Genomic DNA, 23,416 nt, shown 5'->3' with positions numbered 1-23,416 from the left:
CCTCACTTTCTCCATGCGCATATTGAGTCAATTCTAGACGACAAGAGTACAGGATCAAAATAATTTAGCACAGCTTAATAAACGTAAAAATAAAACAGAAAAGTAAAGGAATATCTTACATTTATAAAACCATTTTAATATTCCCTGATTATTCCGAAGCATTTGACAACAAAGGATTTCCTGGAGAAGCATCCTTGTAGGTGTTTTGGGTGGTGGGGGGGAGGAGGGTAAATGCAACAGCCACGGGTCAAAGCAAGATGGCACAAGGAGCAATGGAAAAAATAATTGATTGTGAATCTATTTTTGGTGGTGTTGGTTGAGAGGCGGAAGGTTGACCAGGACAATCCCAGACAAGGAGTTAAAACTTTATTTCTGAGAGAAATGGATCTTTCAACCACAAGGGTGTTTACCACCCACTGTGATGTGTCAATCACTAGTAACTCCTGGCTCTACAATCTGGAGCAAGTGGCATTAGAAAGATTGTGGTCACAGTGGGGCGTATGCCAGTAAATGGAAAACGTGCCAAATGCTATTGGTAACTGATTCCTTTAATTCTCACCTCTCAGTAGGAAACAGTCACAGACCTGGGGAAGAGAGACGTTGAATACAGTAATTTCCTGCCTCACTAATTACCTGACGTTCAGCTAAACATGTTGGATTGTGAAACATTTCATTTTCTTCTTAAGTACATAAACCTACCCCTGTTGGTACATAACAGCCATCATTAGCATGAGCTATATCCCTACAAACGTGATCATCATAGTTTACGTAAATAAATAGCTTGGATTTTTTTACTGTGGGAATGGGAACGTTACCGAGAGTGAATGAAAGCTCACAGATTGTTGAAGTGCTGAGGGTTCTGTAAATCTAAAGAAAGGCTTTTCCAATCTGAAGGGCTAACTTTTTCTGACACAATTCTGCTCCTGGTTAGAGAATCACGGACTGTTAATTTCAGACGAGAACTGTAATAGCATGCTCTCACAGAATTTACACGGCACTGTTCATCACCTCATGATGTTGAGAATGTTTTACAATTAAACTTTGGAAATATACTTACTATCGAAATTAAATAGGCTTACTAAATCGTAGGGCTGCTGTCTTGTCAGAGATGACTGATGTTATTTTAACGTTAGGCCTCAGGTGAGGGGAGAGGTTGAGAAGGAGAGTCCTCCATTGTAACCGCAGGGAGATCCTACACAGATCAACGCAACAATGACCCGATAACCTGTATTTTGTTGGCAATGCTTGTTGAAGGCTAAATATTGGCCAAGGCACCAAGGAAATCTCCATGCTCCTTTTTGAAATAATGCAACTGGATCGCTTATGCTTCCCTGTGGGGCCAAGCAGAGTGTTGGCTTAATGTCTCATTGGAAAGATGGCACTTCCCACAGTGCAGTGTTCCATCAGTACTCTATTGGTGGGGAGTGTAAGGTCAGCCGAGATTTTGCGTTCAAGTCTGTTTATTGGTACCTGAATCCTCAATCTTCCGATTCAGAGATTAGGCTGTGGGAAGACAAAAATTGAAAAGTTTGCCTCACTTGCTTGGATCCATCATCAAGCAATATTTAGGGTACACTTACCTCACTCCTCCTCCAAGTCCACTACCTTCTCTCTGTTCCAGAAGCTCCTAATATCTGATGAGATAGAGTTCCATTGTCACTAGCCATACCCTGATATGTTTCATTGGAGTTTCTATTGTTATCAATGACAAAGAGCATGACAAAGGAATGAAAATTGGCGTCAGTGTAGATATAGCAAAACAGCTGTGGTGAAAGGCTGATATTAAATGTAGGTGATATCCTGTATTGTTAGATTGACCAAAGATATAGTTATTATCCTTTATCAGACAGATAAATGCGATATAGATCATTGCCTTATAATTGAAATAAGAGCCGTTGTGAAAGTTTAGAACTATCATGACATCTTAGATGTTGTATTGGCGTAGATCATGAAAGCGGGATTGTAATATGTGCCTTCAGGAGATATAATTTAAAGTTGGATTTCTGCCAGTGCAAGAGATGAACTGTAATAGAATTGATTAGAAACCTAAGAGATGAGCTGTACTTTAACATCATAATGTCTTGGAAAACTTTATGAATCAAGAGCATTCAAAGTAATTGCAAGCGAATTATGAATTTTGTGCTTTATTGAAAATATTGCTGAGAGTTTGTATATTCTTGTAGTACTCAACATTGCTGTATGATGATCTATTGTTTCTTCATATCTGGTCAAAGGTGTGCTGGATGAAGCACTATGTTCCCCAAATCTGGAGGGTGCCTTTGGCTTTAGTTCAAACCTCTCTCTTGCTAAGTTGTCACATGCTTCCCCATTTGTGAGGCATGTCAATCATGCTGAATGCATCACAGCATCCGGAGAATGTTTTTTTTCCAAATCAGAGGTGTTTTTCAATAAGGAAGGCAATGAAAGACTCAACTAAAAGTATTTCCTAAAGGAATAGTGATGTAGCACCTCCAACATGTGTGTGACTGAATCGTATGTGTCTCTTGTCAGTATAGCATTAATTGGTCTCAGTTGGGAATTACTTTGGCCTCACCATGGCCACCATGTGACATTATCCAGTGACTTTTACCGGAGGTGCACTGTCAGAAAGCTTGCCTAGCACTTAGCATCAAAAGTTACTCTTCAAAACCAATTCCCAGAAAGCAGGAATTGCCTAGCTTCCATCAAACTGCTTTTCCTTTCTGTAGAATCCAGAGGAAATTGGACCAAATTAAAAAAAAATCAAACCCGCTGAACACTGGGAACATTGTACTTAAGACCACATAAATGTCTAATAAGAACAAGCTTGGGGGAATGTAGATGATGAATAATATAGGAGTTTTTAAAAGTTGAAAGATGTTCAGTAAGTGATCTCTCTCTGTCTCTCTCTCTCTCTCTCTGTTGTTCATAGATCCGAGTGGATGGGCCTTCCCATGGTGCACTGCAGTATGAAACCATTCAGGTTGTGGAGAGTGGTGCCATTCTGCGAGATATGTCGTTGTCTGTGGACCGTCAATACCTCTACGTCATGTCAGAAAAGCAGGTAAGACTTGTCCTTGCAATGTTTACAAGCTGGCTACATGAAAATTGCTAAGGTTTGAGTTGCAGTGTGCACCACTTTTTATGAAGAAGTAAAGCTCAGTTTGGTGTCACTTGAGGCACTGAATAGGGCAGCACAGTGGTCCGCACTGCTGCCTCACAGTGCCAGGGACCCCAGTTCTATTCCAGCCTCAGGTGACTGTCTGTGTGGAGTTTGCACATTCTCCCTGTATCTGTGAGAGTGTCTTCAGGGTGCACCAGTTTCCTCCCACAGTCCAAGGATGTGCGGGTTAGGTGGATTGACCATGGGAAATTGCCCATAGTGTCCAGGGAGGTGCAGGATGTATGGTTTAGCCATGAGAAATGCAGTGTTACAGGTGTAGGATCGGGGACTGGGTCTGGGTGGGAATCCAGTATGGACTGGATGGGCCTAATAGCCTGCTTCCACACTGTAGGGATTCTATGAATTTGTGAATGGTCCAGTCAGAGGTATGTGTGTGCATGTGGATTTTGAATCAGGTGATATTCTTGAGGATAAGCATTTTGAGGTCACTTTAAGGAGCTGCAGCTTGAGAAAGCAGTGGTCAATTTCAAAACTGCCTTTTATAGGTGAGAACAGTCGAGTGTGGGATAGATTGTAAGCAGTGTGGTTCTCACCAAGTTGGAAGTCAACCATGAATTGAGAGAGATAGGAAACTGGGATGAGTTTCCAAAATGCCCTGATGGAATGCCAAACAGCTTTTATTTGTTCTTTTCCTGTGAGAAACATTCTTTTTGTAACAAGCCTGTTTTATAAACATACATTTGCTTGGCATATCCTTAGGGTTTCAATGTGGAATCTCTTTGCAGTTGGAAGGTTGGCCTCTCCACGCAGTGGCTCAGGATTGAATGTGTTAATCCAAGGGTACAGCCCTTGGAGCCATCATGCTTTGAACAATGCTGAGTCATGAAGTATAGTGTGACCTTTTCTCTGACAGATCACCACTGACATCTCACAGTCTTGTCACACTGTCTGGCTGAAAGGAATTACTAGCTGCTCCTTTCAGGGGCCAGTGACAAGGGCAGTCACCAGTCCTGTCTGCACGGGCCTGGATTTCCGGGCCACTTTCAAGAGTACTTTTAACCAAGTCACCTTTGGTAGAGTGCTTAGCTTTGATAACACACACTTGTAATGTCAGAGTGGAGTTGTCAATCTGTGGCTGTTGTAAATATCAGGACATGAAACAGAATGAGTCAGTGGAGCTTTACATTCAGTGTCTGTCAGAGTTCTGGGAAAGTACAAGCTTTTAATGAAGCTCATAAGATCTCTCTGGATCAGCACACCACTGTGACCCAACTCCTCAATTAGTACATAATTGCATCTGATGTAACTGAAAGAAAATCTGTTGAGGAGAGTTAGGGTTGAGCTCCAATTAATCCTGAACTCATTTAAATGGAGAGCAGTAACAACATAAATATATCTGTAATAAAAAAGGGGAGAAATAGCATTAAACTCATTGTAATGGCGGGTTGGGGGTGGGGATCATGCAACATAGTGCTGGAGTGACGTAGGACTGTGATTGCCCAAGACAGTGGGTATGTGACCTTGACCAACAGCAAGGACAAGGATAGCAGACACATGGGAATACAGAGAGTTGTGAATTTATCGTTTCCCAGCCCCTTATCTATGCCCCTACCACCCTCCGCTCTGATGAAGTCTTCCACCATCCTGACTTGGAACGATGTCACTGTTTCTCATTTCCACTGGATCAAAATCATAGAACTCCCTCCTTAACAACACTGTGGATGTACCTACTCCCAGACAGACTGCAGAGATCCACTGCCATCTTTCCAAGATAGTGGTGTATTGGTAATACCTCTGGCCTAGTAGTCCAGAGCCTCGGTGAATTTTCTGACGACATAGATTCAGATCCCATAATGGCAGTTGAAATTTGAATTCAATAAAACTGAGAGTCAAAAAGTGGCTGAGTGAAAAACACGTAACCATAAAAACTCACCAATGCCCTTTAGAAAGGAAAATTGGCCATCCTTACCCGGTCTGGCCTACATGTGACTCCAGACTCGCAACAATGTGGCTAACTCTTAACTACCCTCTGAAATGGCCAATCAGTTCAAGAGAAACTCTCCACTGCATGGAGAGGCTAACCTTCCAACTGACAGACAGCCAGCCAACCCTGTGATACAAGAGAAAAAAATAGGGATAGCTAATAGATACTGACCTCTCCAATTCCTGTAAATAACAAAAATAAGAATTCAGTAACTATTAATGATTTACAGCAGCAGCAGTTCAGGCTGTATTAGAAATAAAATATAACAGGCCATCTTTACAAAGAGACCTGTTTTCTAAATAATTCTGTATTTTTTTCTCCGTCTTACACAACAGATAAATGGAACAAAAAAAATCGCTGAGACAATTATTTTGGGTACGATTGGCTAGATGTATCAGCAAGAACCTTTTCCAGTCTCATCCTGTAGAGCCTAAATGTAAAAAGACCGTTATAATCCTGCCTTTGGCTCCACAGGTGAAAACAGGTTTTCCTCAGTCACTTCACTTGTCCAGGCGGCTCATGTGGTTTTATTTTTCTTGTGTGGGAGCAGGGCGGCCATGATCAATCAAATTCCTGAATAGAATTTCATGACATTTCATGAATTTGATTTTACGAACTGTCTGTCTAAGAACTTGCCATCTTAAAGCATGTGCCCAAAAGTAAAGGTGTGTTGCATTTTGCTGTTGCCTTATGTCTGTCAGTAAACAATCCTGTCATGAAAGAGAAGATATTTGCATTTTATTACGCTTGATAATAACAGTAAGCACAGCCGATATGTCAGAGCTGACTGCTAGCTTGCAAATTCGATCATGTCGAGTGATTCACCTCACTAGTCTGAATCAGACTGAATTAATTGAGATGAGCCATGCATGTGTCTCATAGCACAATGGGAAACAATTAGCACTTTTGTTGTGACCTGGCCAACATTCTCCCCTCAGCTGATATTGCCAAACAGCAGGTGGTATAAACATCTACGCTGTTGCTCAAATGGGGGTCATAGCTGTTGAAAAATGGTTGCCAAACTCCACTGTATTCCCAGCAATCCCTGGGATTGAAGAACAGTTAGCTGCCGAAAGTGTAGAGATGTATTTTAAAGTGAAAGGCACAGTGGTCACATTTGGGTTTACAGGTAAAATATACAGTTACACTGTGGGTTTGGAGTGGGGTATGGTGATGGGCAGTTCCCCAAATGCGTGTTGGTTATGTTACCAGTTCACGTCTTATTCCTGGAGGTTTCTCACGTAATCGCCATCTCTAATGACCTCTAACTGCAACTTGAAAACCCTCTCTCCACTGCTTATTTGCAATTTCACTGCTACCCCCATGTTGTATCAGCATGTCAGATCATTAGACAGTGACGTTGCTCACCATGATGAATGTTGCTCCTCATTTAATGTAGGAAACTGCTTCCTCAAGTGGAATAGTATCTGCTCTAACTGGAAGGGTCTGTTGGAGTTGACAAAACATAATGTATTGCATGTTAATGCAATATCTACAGGTTTCATCGAAAATGATAGACATTTGAGACTTTAAGGAGGACCACGTTAGGTCGGTCTCCTTCCACGTGCTGTTCTGTTCTGCTCTCAAGTCCATATTACATCATCACTGTGGGTGGTGCTTATGGCAATTCTCAATATTAATGCTTTCAGAATCGTCCACTTTCCATATTCTTTGGAACACCAAGCCACAAATGCTGCTCAATGAAAATGAGAACATCAGCATCATTTTTTTAAACACATTTTGGTGGTTTGAACCCTGGTGTTAATCACAGTTAAGAAAATCACACAACACCAGACTATAGTCAGACAGGTTTATTTGGAATCACTAGCTTTCAGAGCGCTGCTCCTTCACCAGGTGGTTGTGGAGCAGAAAGTCATATGATGAAGGAGCAGTGCTCTGAATGCGAGTGATTCCAAATAAACCTGTTGGACTAAAGTCTGGTGTTGTGTGATTTGTAACTTTGTCCACCCCAGTCCAATATCAGTTTTAATCAAGCAGTCTCCTGAAGATTCATCCCCAATTCCTGGAAACCTGACAGTTGGCAACAAGGAACTTGGTTCGCCATCAGCACATATTGGGAAAGCACCCACTGACACTTTTAGATTAGATTAGTTACAGTGTGGAAACAGTCCCCTCAGCACAGCAAGTCCACACCGACCCGCCACCCACCCAGACCCATTCCCCTACATTTACCCCTTCACCTAACACTACAGGCAATTTAGCATGGCCAATTCACCTAACCTGCACATTTTTGGATTGTGGGAAGAAACCGTAGCACCCGGAGGAAACCCATGCAGACACGGGGAGAATGTGCAAACTCCACACAGACAGTTGCCTGAGGTGGGAATTGAACCCGGGTCTCTGGCATTGTGAGGCAGCAGTGCTAGCCACTGTGCCGCCCTGCAGAGCTATTTCTTATGATTGTCTCCTAAAGCTTACTTTATAAAATGTGCACTTGATACAATACACTAGTCATTTTCTAGTTTGACCTGGAGTCCTGATGAAGCGGCCTCGACTTGGGAATGTGATGTTGGGAAATCACAAATGCAAACTACTGCAGGTTCTGGAGATCTGAAATAAAATCAAAAAGTGCTGGAGAAACTCATCAGGTCTCACAGCAATTGTGGAGAGACAAACAGAGTTAACATTACAACTTCAATCGGACTCTTTTTCAGAACTGTCTAAGCTAGGTTGATTCCGGAATTGAGACGATTGGAATTCCCTGCCCAATGAAGCAGTTGAGGTTACCTTGTTGGATGATATAGACTTTTGAAGAGTAAAGGATTTAGGGGATGGAGTGATTGGGCAGGTGAATGGAGCTGAGTCCATGCATAGATCGACCATGATCTTTTTGAATGGTGGAGCAGGCTTAAAGGGCCAGATAGCCTACTCCTGCTCCTAGTTCTTATGTTAGGACACCGTTTATTTTTTATTATTCCTTTTTATTTATTTATGTGTGAGCTAGAGGGAAAACCAATGCTTATTGCCCATCCCTATGCTCTTGAGAGGTTTGCGGTGAGTTGCTGCTGTAGATGAGTGTAGTTGTCCAGTGCAGGGATGCCCACAGTGCTGTTTGATAAGGGACATTCCAGGAGTTTGACCCAGTAACAGTGAAAGAACAGAAATATGGTTCTAAGTCAGAGAGCCTTGTGACTTGGAGGGGAGCCTGCAGTGATGGTGCTCCCATCCATCTGCTGCCCTTGGTATTTTAGCTTGGAAGGTGCTGTCGATAGAGTGGTTGCGGTGCACCTTGTAGACTGTACATACTGCTGTCACAAAGTGTAGTGATGGAAGCATTGAATATTTAAGAAGGTCAGTGTTGTGCTCTTGAATGGGCTGCTTGGTCCTTGTTGCTGTCAGGTTTTTTTGAGTGTTAGTGCTGCTCTTATCTAGACAAATCAAGAGTGCTCCAACAGGCAGGAGTTGAGAAGTGAGTTACTGACTGTCAAGTATGATAGATGCAATGTCAAATTCACTCAGTGGGAGGGCTGCAACAGCTCTTATGACGCTTAAGGTGGGGCAGTTGTTGAGGGTATTTGGAAAGCGATGGTATGGAGCTAAAAGAAACAACCAAGCCTCTTACTCCAGATCTAATAACCCCTGTGTGATGTGTGAATATGAAAGGAAGCACACAGCATACTAATAATCACTGTTGAAGTCAAATGAATGTCAATTGGGCAAAACTGTGAGTAGGTAAATGGGAGGATGGAGAGGGACAGTATTGGAAATTCTCATTTGGAAACATATCCCCAGAGAAGGATCCATTCTAAATCACTGCATTTGGGGAAATGCAGAGAAAATTTGAAAACTTAGATCTAATGATTGTCCACTGGGGTGATGAGAGAATTGATGAGAATTACTCTTCATTGCCCTTTTGTAGATGAGAAGGGTGAGCACCCACGTTCAATGATAAACCCATTTTCCTTGGTTCTTTGAAATGTGATTTCAAGAGGAATATTTAAGATCAGCCATTGTTTTGAGGCTTTGGGAAGGATAAAAAGATTTCCTGTTGTTGTGAAAAGGCTGATGGAAACATTGTAGGCTTGTGACTCCATGCAAAGATGCAGCAGGTACAATCGTTAATGGCCATTGTAACCAGGATGGTGTTTACAACCTTTCACTTTAGCATTCCAAGTAACCATGGTGACACAAGTCAATTACCTTTGAGAGAAGGTAGGAGCTGTTGGGAAGATGTGAATGTTACAGAACAAATCCAAGTGATAGGACTGCAGAATAACTTGTAAAGAACAATAAGACACTTTTGCAATGTTGCATGGTACAGGAATACAGAAACTGAAGAAGATGAAATGGCTAAAATACGTAAGTATGTGTTTTCTCTGCTGTACTTACCAATGAGGCAGATACTAGTTGTACCAAATATTCTAGCAAGTTAGCGAGGTAAGGCATTTAACTAGTCAGGAAGAATAAGGGTTAACAAGTATTTTTGCTTGAGTTGTCATGAATTGTAATGAAGGAAAATTTGTGTGGAACTAGCTGTGGTTGTGAAAGGATTACTGGCCACTGGGGATGCATCCCACAACGAGAAGCAACTAAAAAGGTTCAAAGTGGATGAAATATCGGAATCGAGCAATCACAGTGCCACTTGGTTTGGATCAATAATTGGAAGCTGTTTGACAGGGTAGGCTAAAGGACATACCAACAATTAAATAAGAAGTGGGATTTTGGAGAAATGGAGCACAGAAATGGTATTTAGACATTTATTGCTAAAAGAAATAAATATAAAAGTAGGGAAAGATTGTTGCAACTGTACGAGGCATTGATGAGACCACATCTAGGGTTCTGTATACAGTTTTGGTCCCCATACTTGATGAAGGATGTATTTACATTAGAGACAGTTCACAGAAGGTTCACTTGATTAATTCCAATGATGAAAGGCTTTGTTTTACGAGGGCAAATTGAGCAGTTAAGAATTATACATGTTAGAGTTTAGTAGAATGTTATGTTAACTTTATGTCTAAGACTAGAGGGTGTGTATTTAAGCTAAGAGGAAGAAAGTTCAAAAGAGATGTGAGGGCAAGTTTGTTACACAGAGAGTGGTAGATGTCTGGAATGCGCTGCCAGGGGTGATTGTGGAGGCAGGTACGATTGGGGCATTTAAGGGGTTTTTAGGTAGGCACATGAATATTTAAGGAATGGAGAGAAATGGACCATGGGCAGGCAGAAAGGATTTGCTTAATTGGGCATCATGTTTGGCACAAAATCCTGGGCCGAAGAGTCTGTTCCAAAGCTGTATTGTTCTATGTTTTATGGTCTATGTTCTATGAATGAGGGGAAAATCTAATTGAGGTATATAAGTTACTAAAGTAGACATTGAGCAGTTAAGTCTTGTGAAGTCAGTTAGAACGAGGGTTGATAGTTTTAGGCTAAGGGGCAGCAGATTGAAAACAGGAGGCATTACTTCTATCAAAGGTTTGTGACTCTTTGGAATTCATTACCCCTAGAGTACAGTGGATGCCAGGTAGGCAGGTTTTTAAGTAATAATGATATACAGGCTTGTGGAGAGTACAGTGTACAGGAGAGTGGGGTTGAGGTTTGGATGAGATTAGGCATGATCATTTGGTATGGTGGAATGGGCACAAAGGCCTGGATTTACTGCTGTTGCTCCTCCTCATCATATCCTTAAATGGAATATCTGGCCTTTACTCACTTTCTTTCAGCAAAGTTACGGGTCGAACAGATGTTGCTAATCTTATAGTTCATCACAATACTCAGCAGGTTTTTTTTACAAGCCTCACATAGAAGGCAAATTCTAATTCAATCAAAAGCCAGAGAAATCAAAGGTAAAATGCAGCATTGGATCAGAAATTGGTTACAAAGACTGAACAGTAGACATTAAGCACAAAATACAGAAAAAGCTGTGAAGAACCTCTGAGGAATGATGTTGGAATGGCAAGAGAAGTAAATTAGGATCCCTTATGAATCCCTGTGATTTTCAGTTTGCTAACCTATCTTGCACTCTCCTGTTCCATGGTTATTCTGCTTGAAAACAGCTACCTCAGCACAAGCCAGGGATTAAATCAGTGCCTGGGTCTTTCCTGCTATCTATATATCCCAACTTATATGGCTCAATGCCACACCATCTGGGTCCGTTTACTGAGCCACTGTGGAGCAATCCTATTTTATATTCTCATTAAACAGAATTGTTGTGTTTGGTGCAAGTTTATAGGCAGGAGTTTTCATGCTTGTGAGGCAGTGATCTATTGACACCACAAAAAGTTGTTTCTATTCAAAAGTCACATTTGGCAGCACAGTAAATGAAGGCCAGCTTGATCTCCTTGGGAACTCTGCTGAGAAAGTGCAGGTATTTCTCTATTGTGAGGTTCCTTAGCTTCTGGTATGCTCAGAGTCACCACTGTGTGGGAGATTGCCTTGCAGACCAGAGTGGTGAAGAGAAAAGAAGCTGCATTGTACTGTTGCGAGCAGCTGAACATGAAGGCCTGGCTTTGTGCTGGGCACTCCCGTGTCCTTGCTGCTGAAACAGAAATGAGCATCCTCTGTCAAAACCTCATTGAGAAATGGTAGCAAGTAGACTATAAATGACAGCCTCACTGTCTGTTTGTTCATTCTTTCCTCAACACAGAGTTGCCTTGACAAGCAAGAAGCGTATAAAGTGCACGCTGAAACGTGGAGTGGCCTAGGTGGTGACCACTTCGGATTTAAATAAGTGTCCCACTGTTACTGGACTGTTGCTTAATTTAGCAAAAGTGAATAAAGAGCTAGTAAAAGAGTAGTCTATGTCGACAGTTGTTTACAATGTGCGCTCATACACTAGTGGAATTAGGCCTTGCTAAACCCTGCTTGGAGTTTTAAACAACTTCCCTCCGGACCTTTCTTGCCTCTCACATCTGATAGATCATAGCAGCGAGATCTCCCTTTCAATATGCCACAGAGGACACGAGATTGCCTTGGGACACATCATAAAAGCTAGTGGATTACGTGAAATCAGGGGAAAAGTTCTGTCCTCATGACGCGAGGTGTGTACTGGCAGAACTGACTGCTTCACCTGTTGGACCTCAGACTCTCCAGCGGGTGCAGAGTGTGCGAAGCTGTCAGTCTGAGTTGGTGGGTCTGGAGGGTTGAATGGATCTTCTCAGTCATCTGAAAGGGTGGTGCGAGGAAGATTCAACAGTAATTTTGAAAAGGAAATTAGAAGTATTCTTGAAAAGATAAACAGAAATGGTAGAGCTGCTTTGAAAAAGGGGAGGCAATGGGGCTCATTGTTACAGATCTTTGAATGGGCTGGCACGTGAATGGTGGGCCAAATGGTCTGCTATGCCATGTGACTCTTTACAGAGCCTATTAAGTGAACTGTCTCCAATTGTCAAACAGTTAAACCAGTGGGAAGGCAGATGCTTTGTTTTATACAATTACAACATCGTACAGAGCACATGCATTGCACACGTTACAATATTGGATCTTGTTCAAGCAGATGTTAAGAACAGAGAGGTGAGGCAGAAGGTCAGCGAGGGACTGCTAAATTAATCAGATTTCTTTCCTCTCCCTCCTACATAGTATTGCTGCCCTTATCTACTGGGATTATGTGCTTTGGAGAATCTTAGTTTTTAGTCTTAAATCCGTGTGTTTTCTGGACAGAGAAAAGTGAGATCTGCACAGCTGGGAGATTTCTTTTGCTATACAACTGTGGAGCTTAACCTTTGAATTCAATATGCCACAGGAATCTTGCATCTTTGATCAAACACAACATCAGAACTTTGAGAAGGTCACACATGACTGCCTGGCTTTTTGAGGGTTCTGGGGTGATGATTGCAGGGTGGGATTGGTGTTAAAAGTAGGCTGATTTGAGAGGCATTAGGACTACTTGTTTTGGAATGTTAAAAGCCATGTAATTAGCCAGCCGGATTTTATAGTGGTCATGTCTGGGAGAATGTCAAGGTCAGAGAATGCTTTAAAGTCTGTCTAAAACCTTGGTGCCATGTAGCTGCGGTGTGGGGAGCTTTGCATGTATGTTGAGAGAGGAACAAGCAACAGCAATTCTTCCTGCCCCTAAGCCTGCTTGCAGGGGCTGTGTGAGTTAGATTCCTTTAATTAGAAATGAGTCCACAGAGACCCGTTTAGAACTGTCTAGTTCTTAAAAGCTTATGATTTAAAATTGTGACAACCTCCCTATTGATTATTATAGTTGATTAGTCAGTTCATTGAATAAAAAGAGAGCAAAATATAATTGCAAGAAGGTTCAGTGGAAGAACTGTAGACTTCCTTGTGTAATATCATTTGTGCATGAACACTTTGTGTTCGCATTTAACAAGTCACTCCTATAGACAGGATAATAAACAGTAGGATAATCTGACAATCTCCAAGTGATGGTCACAAAGGAATTGTGAACTCCTCTGACACAATTGGGACATGGGTGTGTACAACTCAGTTCATGCAAACAGAAAATTTCAAAGTACTGCCTCTGCTCCCCCCCCGCCCCCCGCACTCCTTTTCCCTTCGTCTATTGACTCCCAACTCAGAAAAGCTCTGTTGCAGTGTTAGAATTCTGGGTTCACATCTCGCTGTGGGCTTCAGTAAGACCATTCGCAGGCAGCACCTCAGCACTTTACTGAGGGTGTGCTACATTGTTGTCACATTCAGGAATTAGTTGATCTGCTCTCCCAAGTGGTTGCAAATGGATTCTGTGGCACTAACAGCCATGCAGTTCTGTCATGATAGAGTTACCATTTTTCAAAAAAAATGTTCCCCACCAAGCATTTACCTGCCCAGTTGTTCACTTATTACTTGTGGGAGTTCTCTGTGCACCAGTTGGTTTATGCTTGTGTGACAGCAGTCAATAAGTTCAAAGAGAACCATTGGCTATAAGGTGCTTTAAGAGGTTCTGAGAACCCTGTAAGGAACTGCAATCATAAACTGGAAATAAATCCCTACTCATTGGCATTTGGAGTCAAAAGCCCTCTGGTGCCTAGGCCAAGGAGAATGTTCTACATGGGTGTCTACTGGCAGTTTATTAGACTCTGCGAAGATGTGGTGGGAAAGTGAGGTTGAAGTAGAAAGTCCACTTCATTTTAGCATGTCCTCACACATTTTATTTTTTGGGGAATATTGGGAAGTGGTGGAAGGATTGATTATTACCCTGCTGAAATGCATCATGAATCTACCTTCCATGGTCAACAAATCCTGGTAAGGACTTGAGCCCAGAACTTTTGGTCCAGAGGTTAGAAACTGCTGCAACAATCTCCTATTGAAATGGAGGGACAGCTCAACCAGGTATATGACCACATTCTCAATACCTACTCAGTGGGAGCAAGCAACGAATGGCAAAAGATTAGGAAACTCAGAGGAACCTTGGGGTGCTTGTTGACAGATCCCTGCAAATGGCAGGACAAGTTACTAGAGTAGTTAAGAAGGCAGGACACTTGACGTTATCAGAGTCGAGAGTGTGGTGCTGAACCACACCACACTCTCGACTCTGATCTCCAGCATCTGCAGACCTCACTTTCTCCTATTCAACTTTATTAGTTGTGTCATACACTATAAAAGCAGGGAGGTCACTTTAGAGCTGTAACAAACTTCAGTTAGGCTGAGATTGCACTGGAAGGGATGCAGAGGTGATTTATCAAGGTGTTGCCTGGGATGGAGCATATCGCTGTGAAGCGAGACAGGATAAAGTTTTCTTCAAAGCTGAACTTGGAGTACTGTGCTATTTGAGGTGCCATGTTTCCAATGCGAAGCTAAATCAAGGTCTGTCCGCCTGTTTGGGTACATGTCAAAGATCTTTTGGCAATATTTTGAAGAAGAATGGGAGTTTTTCCTACATCCTGGCCAATATTTACCCTTCAATCAACACCATAAGGAAGATTGTGGTCATCACATTGCTGGTTGTGGGAGTTTTCATTGTTCAAATTGACTGCTGTGCTTCCTGCATTGCAACATTGACTTAACTTTCTAAAGTACTTCATTGGCTGTCAAGTGCTATGAGACATGTGTTAGTCGTCAATAGTGCAACATAAATGCAAGTCTTCCTTTTTGTTGAGGGGTTGGATTTCTCAATTTTCGTTCTCCTGTCCAAAGTATTGAAATCAACCATAGTATCTAAGACACTTCACTGGCTAAAAGAAGCAATTCCAGTACAGAAAAGGAATTGACTTATCCAATCACTGTCACTCAGAGAGTAGACCTGACTTGAGCTCTTAGGGAGTCACTGCTGCATTTATTTTAAGATTTTTCTTTTTTTTTATAAAATTAACATTTAAAATGAATTATCTTGAAAGCTTGGGATTGGTTAGCTCACTTGGCTTTGCAATGTAGGGTGATGCCAATAATGTCGATTCAATTACCGTGAAGCTTCTACCTTCCTAGCTTCTCCCCTCGCCTGAGGTGTGGTGAACCTCAGGTTAAACCACCACTAGTCATCTCTGTCTCTATTGAGAGACCAGCTCTGTAACCTGGTAAGACTCTGGCAATTTTACTTTGTGAAAGGCTTTTCCATTCATCATCTATGTGCCGATTTCATTGCAGATTTCCATTACATAAGGTGATGGTTCTAAAAATGTTCATGTTGGAAATTGCATCAACCTCTCAGATTTTACCATCTTTGGATTGCAAGTGCTTATAAGAATGAAACACAAACAAATTTGACTACCTTGTTAGAGCTGTTTGTTTTTGATCACTGCAACTCTTCCCAAACTATTATCAGGCACTTTTCAGAGTATCCCAAATGCTGTCACTCTGTCTCCCTATGTTGATATAATGCTTTGACATTTTTGTATATTCTTTTTATTGTGGACATGGTTAGAAATGCCAGCTCCACGTTTACAGCTCTTTACTTCCAGAAACTGCTGTTGTTTAGTTACTTCTGTTGAGTGCACACCCTGACTTAACCTGGACAGGCCCCTGACTGTAACCTGCAAGGAAGATGCTGGTTGGTGGGAGTAGAATGGGCACCTTGTTTACTCTCCTTTCTCATTTCTATTTTTGTTGGCACAGTCATGATGGGTTGAAGGACCCCATTCTGTGTCATAACATGCAATACTTCTAAGCACATTGAGTATCAACAGTAAATAGACTCTCGTAATCAAACACAGAATAATTGAACAATTTAACTCTGTAGTCCTCTCCCAAGTTCTCTTGCCTTCTCCAAACCTCTTAAGCATTTGCACCTCTTCTTTACCAACTTTTATCTTCTCCATCATTTCCCTTCCTACCAATTCCATTTCATTTCCCTTCTCTCTTCCATATTTATATCCCATTTCTCATTTCTCACGAAGCAGTGCTCTCTACCTGAGCTGCCTATTAATCAAATCTATTTATGTCTAATTTCCACCCTGTTGCACTCCCTCACCCTCTGCCGTATCTCACCATCCCCATCAGAACTCCTGCATGGATTCTTTAAGAATGGGAGTCGAGACTGGGCTGACCACCTCTGAACTGCCCTCAAGCTTTAAAGGGTTAACAGCAATTTCGTTTCCATTCGAATTTCAATCTATGGCGCATCAATAATATTGCAGCAGAAAAATGGGTTTACTGCTCCAGCAAAGAAACGTTTGTGTTTTGAAAGGGCCTGGAGGCTTGATGAAACATGTTCTTGAATTAGTTTTGATCTGTTTATGTGCCTTCCAACATAACAGCAGAGTAGAAGCAAATCCAGTTAAAAGAGGAGATGAGTTCACGTGATGGATGTAATTGCATTTGCTTGATAGCCTCAGGTCCTAAGTAGACTGCACTCTCTGCCATGTATCTTGTTGAATTGGTGTAAAATTCAGTTAAAGTATCTGTCCAGGCCTGAAACAGGAGCATAAATTGTATAGAGTTTCCCTTGCGGAATCTGTTATCCATTTTACGGTCGAAGGGAACAAAGTTAGTCATATTTCATGGGAGTGCTCCTTTCTCCAGGCGTCACTGGCCTGGGCCTGAATGTAGTTGGTATCCTGTAGCAACAGACATTGAATCTCTTTTGGCTGGGTTTTCATAAGCTTCATGTCTAACAAGAACTAACATTTATATCCTGTCTTTAACCTGACCTCCTGTTATGCGACCCCGATTTTTATCAGCCCACTGCTGTCGCCTGTGCCTTCTGTAGACAGAACCTTAAGCTCTGAAATTCATTTCCTAATCCTCTCCAAATATCTAACCTCCTTTAACTTGCTCCTCGAAGCTTACTCACTTACTGACCTTTTGTTCATCTTCCCTGCTGGTTCTTAATTTGTCTCTTAATCAATTTCAATGTCAACCCATTGTCTGCCTCTCCTTTGGGCACTTGTTCATTGTGTTTAAAGGTGCTGCATGAACCTAAGTTATTGTCGGTCAGTATTCCAACACTAACATGAATACAGACACAAGTATGGTCACAAAGTAGTAAGTTTTGCGCGTGAAGTTATAATTTCCCCTGTTGTAGTTTTGATGGACTCTGCCACATACTTAGTTCTGAATACACTAGAATCTGTTCACAATGTGAATGGTTTTGTGTCTGGAATCTCTAGGAATTAGAAAGAAAGTTCACCTGCAGGTTGTGAGTGATGCCAGGGAGAAAAATCAATGTTTTCTTAAAAAGAAATGCTTTTCTTCTTTGACCACTTCTCCTTACTGGTTAAAAAAAATGGGAAAGGGGAAAAAAGAGTGGTTGATGGTCAAGCATCTTCCAATTGAATAACTGAAGAGTCTTTACTTCACAGTTGCTATGGGAAACATGTAGGCCTTAGATGCATTGGACAACAAGTGGTGGGAATGGTGGTGTGAGGATCTGCCATGGTGTGGTGTGACCTCATGCAATAGCACCTCAGGAATGTTTCCAAACATAGTTTGCAATGCTGCATATGCGGTAATTTGTAGTTGCAGAATTATATTTTATTTTGCTCAAAAACTGCATGAAACCATGTAAGATTCTGTAAGTCCCTTTTTTATATATAGAATCAGTCTGAACATTGGGGCACAGACAGCCTCACACAGGACACCTCACACCTTCAATGCATTATCTGGGCCAAGATGGCACCTATTGTTAAAATTCATTTGAGGATGTAACTTTGTAAAAAAGGTTCTGGGGTTTACATATGAAAGAACTGAAACTAACATGATCATTCTAAAAGATGAGAGACTTAATAAATAATGCAGGTCTTTTTCAATATATAATTTCAGTTACATCACTCTAAATCTTTGCTTTAAATTCTGTGTCTTACGATATTATTCTTCATAACCACCTGATGAAGGAGCGATGCTCCAAAAGCTAGTGCTTTCAAATAAACCTGTTGGACTATAACCTGGTGTTGTGTGATTTTTAACAATATGTGATAGTTATCCCAACATTGTTTGAAAAAATTTTTGTCTTAGATTTGTTATAGAGTTCAATAAACCTTTTCAAATCATTATTTAGGGCTCAACTGGAACATTATGCCCAATTCTAAATGTTGGAATTCAGGAAGAATGCGAAAGGCTGAGAAAGACTGCTGAGGAGATTTACTGAAATAGTACGAGAGTGATGAACTTCAGTTACGTTGCGAGATCATAAAAGTTGAGATTCCTCTCCTTGAGTAAAAAATGAGGTCTGCAGATGCTGGAGATCACAGCTGCAAATGTGTTGCTGGTCAAAGCACAGCAGGCCAGGCAGCATCTCAGGAATAGAGAATTCGACGTTTCGAGCATAAGCCCTTCATCAGGAATGAGAGAGAGTAGCCAAGCAGGCTAAGATAAAAGGTAGGGAGGAGGCACTAGGGGGAGGGGCGATGGAGGTGGGATAGGTGGAAGGAGGTCAAGGTGAGGGTGATAGGCCGGAGTGGGGTGGGGGCGGAGAGGTCAGGAAGAGGATTGCAGGTTAGGAGGGCGGTGCTGAGTTGAGGCAACTGAGATATTAATAGAGGTTGAGGGATAAAATTTTGAGATTTTGATTGATAAGTAGTACAAAACTGTTTGCATTGACACAGGGGTTGATAACTCAAGTGCACACATTTGAGATAATGTTACCTTTCCCATGAATCTGTGGAATTGTTTACCACCGAGAGCTGTTAAGGCTGGGTCACTAAGTATGTTCAAATCTGAGATCGACAAATGTGTCAATCAGGATGGAAACCAAGGGTTATTGGGAAAAGGCAGGGAAATGGAGTTGAGAATGATCAGATCTGCCATGACCTTGTTGAATGGTAGAGTGTTCTTAAAGAACTAGAGGGGAATTGAGACATTTTCTGACAGAATGAGTTGTGAGCTGAAATGTTCTGCCTAATAGGAAGCTAGAATCAGCTTCACAGTAACTTCAGGCAGGGCCTTGGAGGAGAGTTTATCTCTTTATAACTGTGTCATCAATTTTTAATTTCCTTCCTGTTTCTCAACCTCATCTGTTTACTCTTTCTTCCCATCCCTCTCTGTCAAGATACTTCAGATTTTTGGCTGAAATAATTTTTGTAAATTAACTGCACGCTATCTGTCCTTTATCTTCTCAAACTGAAGTTTCATTCCTAATTATGTTCAAATGCCAGTGAATCTCACTGGGTCTTGACAATTGCTTCATCAGGGCTTCTTGTACCAAGCTTTCAACTGTTCCTCTGTGTAATTCCCCTCTCTCTGACCGTGACGGGCTGCCTCACAATGTCAAGGGCTTTGCTTGTACCACTGAAATGTAACAATCCAGGATGTCTCAGTGACTGGATGACATCCACAGTGGCTTCAGTAAACTTTTGCAACTTGAGACCTTAAGTCACAACTGTCATAAATACTTGGAGGAGAAAAACTTGAAGACTTATAGGAAAGTGGCAGAAAAGTGGGATTAATCAGGCAGCTTTTCAAAGAGTTGGGAAAGGTAGAATGAATCTTATGGCCACTGCCTGTTTTGTATGGGATTGCAGTTTTTTTGCTGAGGATCATCCAGCGATTATTATCCATTTGTCACAACTTCCCTGTTTGTTCTCTCAATGCTTCTGTTTATTTGGAATACTGCATTCAGTTCTGGCTACAGGAAAGATGTTGTTAAACTTGAAAGGGTTCGGAAAAGATTCACAAAGGTGTTGCTGGGGTTGGAGGATTTGGGCTTTGGAAAAGGCTGAATAGAGTCACAGAGTCATGGAGATGTACAGCACAGAAACAGACCCTTGGTCCAAGTTATCCATGCCGACCATTTATCCCAATCTAATCTAGTCCCATTTGACAGCACCTGGTCTATATCCCTCCAAACCCTTTCTATTCATATACCCATCCAATGCCTTTTAAATGTTGTAATGAGACTGGCCTCCACCATATCCTCTGGCAGCTCATTCCATTTATGCACCACCCTCTGCATGAAAAAGTTGCCCCTTAGGTTTCTTTTATATCTTTCCCCTCTCACCCTAAACCTATGCTCTCTAGTTCTGGATTCCCCCACTCCAGGGATGAGACTTAGCCTACTTATCCTATCCATTTCCCTCATGATTTTATAAGGTCACCCCTCAGCCTCTGACACTCCAGGTTAAACAGCCCCAGCCTATTCAACCTCTCACTATAATTCAAATCCTCCAAACCTGGCACCATCCTTGTAAATCTTTTCTGAACCCTTTCAAGTTTTACAATATGTTTCCGATAGGAAGGAGACCAGAATTGCACGTAATATTTCAGAAGTGGCCAAACCAATGTCCTATACAGCCGCAACATGACCTCCCAACTCCTATACTCAATGCTCTGACCAATAAAGGAAAGCATACCAAATGCCTTCTTCACTATCTTATCTACCTGCGACTCTACTTTCAAGGAGCTATGAACCTGCACTCCAAGGTCTCTTTGTTGAGAAACACTTCCTAGTTCTTTATCATTAAGTGTATACATCCTGCTAAGATTTACTCTTCCAAAATGCAGCACCTTGCATCTAAATTAAATTCCACCTGCCACTCCTCAGTCCATTGGCCCATCTGATCAAGATCCTGTTGTATGTAATCTGAGGTAACCTTCTTTGCTGTCCACTACACCTTCAATTATGGTGTCATCTGCAAACTTACTAACTATATACCTCCTATGTTCACATCCAAATAACTTATATAAATGACAAAAAGTAATGAACCAGCCCCGATTCTTGTAGTACTCCACTGGTCACAGGCCTCCACCATCCCCTCTCTGTCTTCTTCCTTCAAGTCAGTCCTGTATCCAAATGACTAGCCCTTCCTATATTCCATGAGATCTAACCTTGCTAACCAGTCTTTCAAGGGGAACCTTGTTGAACGCCTTACTGAAGTCCATGTAGAAATAAGCTGGGCCTATTTTCCCTGAAGTGTCAGAGGTTGAGTTTTATAAAATCACGAGGGTCATAGATAAGGTAAAAGGACAAGGCCTTTTTTACCAGTGTGTACGAGTCCAAAACTAGAGGGCATGGGTTTAGGTTGAGAGGAAAAAGATTTAAAAGGGGCCTAAGGGGCAATATTTTCACACAGTGGGTGTGTGTGGAATGAGCTGCCAGAGGAGGTAGCGGAGGCTGGTACCATTTAAAGGTTATCTGGATGGGTATATAAATAGGAAGGGTTTAGAGAGATATGGGCCAAATGCTGGCAAATGGGACCAGTTTAATTTAGAATATCTGGTTGGCATGGATGAGTTGGACCAAAGGGTCTGTTTCCATGCTGTACATTGCTATGACTCTATAAAGCATAGGATCCTATATCTGTTTTTATTAAATAATGTGTCTTTCAAATTTTGTGTGTCTCCACACCCACTGTGTGAATTCAGAGGCAGCAGTATAACTTGGGTCTTTTGGGCTCTGAGTTTGACATACTGGTGTGTACAGTGTAACTGTGCCCTTTGGCTGTTTATTTCCATTCTTCACATGTTATTTTCTATTCTTCCACCTTTAAACTTGAGGACAAACTGTATTTTCATTTTATTGTTTGGAGGAAGACTTTGCTGTAATAGAAAAATAATAGATCGAAGGCCTCTACAACTTTCAAAGGAGTGGTTGGTACTAATTGGTATTCTTACAGCGAGAGTCTCCAGAAGTGGAGAGAGACGGAAAGGTCAAACAGAGCAGCAGGGAACTTTCTCTGAAGTTCCTCATCAAGGCAACATGAAGGCTTCTTACGCCGAGCTGGTACCAGTGTTGAACGTGAATGCTTGCAATGAACTTTATTGTCCAAGTGGAAAAGGCGCCTTCCATCCAGTGTGATTCCTCACATGGAGTAAAAACGGTGCCGAATTCTTTGCTAATTTAGTTGAACTCCTTCAAAGCTGGCTGGATGTTATACAAGGGACTTGTGGCAGGAGTAACTTTACTGCCTGGAGAGTTGAGAGGAATTGTTCTGAATGGAGAACTCATTAATATCTCAAAGAGAATCTCTCTGAAAGGAACAATATTTTGCCACTTTACTCTGTTACGATGTTCACATTCTTTGTAGATTAGCCATATAAACTAGCTTGTCTGTACAAAAAACAAAATATTGCTGATACTAGAAATCTGAGACAGGAAATGCTAGAGAAACTCGTCACCTGTGGAGAGTGAAACAAAGTTAACAGTGTGAGTCCGGAAGAGTCTTGTCTCAAGCAAGAGATTTGTCTCCCGCCTTGTATGTTGGTGTTGAGTTGGTTCTGAGATGTTTAGCCTGTGAGAGGGGCTGGAATCCAGTCAATGATCTGTTACAGACTTTCTAATCTGACACTTGAGCCAGGTAGGGTTGCAATGCTACATGGGAGTTTAGGTCAATGACCTACCAACATGAGGATGGTTTGTCTCCGGTGCAGCATTCTTGTTGTTTGAAGAAAGCAAATTACTCATCAAAAGCCAAAGCCAGTCACTCATCAATGCAACAAGGAGCAGAGCCCCATTCAGGGCAATTACAGGACAATTACTGGTATTTTCTGCTGATCATTGCTAGTTAACTCCAAACTGTACTCCTTCATACAACAGGGATCTTCATTCTTGCCAATTTGTTCCCAGGTCTTTGGACTTTTTTTCAGAGGAAATGAAGTATAAAAGTAGAGGGGGTGGGGGTGGGGGGTGGGGTGGGGTTGGTAAAACTATAACAGATCACAGCTGGAATGCTGTGAACAGTTTTCATCCCCTTACCTCTGGAATAATACACCGGGATTGAAGGTCATCTAGAGAAGATTCATTATGCTGATATCAGTTACGGGAGGGACTGTCTAATGAGGAGAGGTTGAGTAGATTTGGCCTGCACAAATTAATATTTAAAATAACGAGACGTAACTTTATATGTCCAAGATTCTTAGGGAACATATTAGGGCGGATGCGAGAAGTTGTGGGAGAATTTACGACCAGAGGGCATCATCTCAGAAAAAGGGATCACATATTTCTGATAGAGATGAAGAGGAATCTGTGGAATTCTCTACAACAAGGAGCTGTCAAGGTTGAGTTGTTAAATATATTCAACGTTGAAATAGACTTTAAATGAGTAAGT

General features: G+C 41.7%; 1 protein-coding gene across 2 annotated transcripts in view; it reads left to right on the top strand.

Moving 5' to 3' along the window:
• plxna4 (plexin A4) overlaps window positions 1–23,416 on the top strand; it is a 630,201-nt gene that overhangs the window by 272,249 nt on the left and 334,536 nt on the right. For both annotated transcript variants that reach the window (XM_060842703.1, XM_060842704.1), the window contains exon 4: window positions 2,912–3,043. In XM_060842703.1, the coding sequence (XP_060698686.1) occupies window positions 2,912–3,043 (132 nt within the window). The remainder of the gene's footprint in view (window positions 1–2,911; window positions 3,044–23,416) is intronic.

Source organism: Hemiscyllium ocellatum, chromosome 23, assembly GCF_020745735.1.
Source record: "Hemiscyllium ocellatum isolate sHemOce1 chromosome 23, sHemOce1.pat.X.cur, whole genome shotgun sequence".
Taxonomy (NCBI): Eukaryota; Metazoa; Chordata; class Chondrichthyes; order Orectolobiformes; family Hemiscylliidae; genus Hemiscyllium; species Hemiscyllium ocellatum.
Note: the sequence above shows the minus strand (reverse complement) of the source record. Positions and strands in the feature narration are given on the sequence as shown.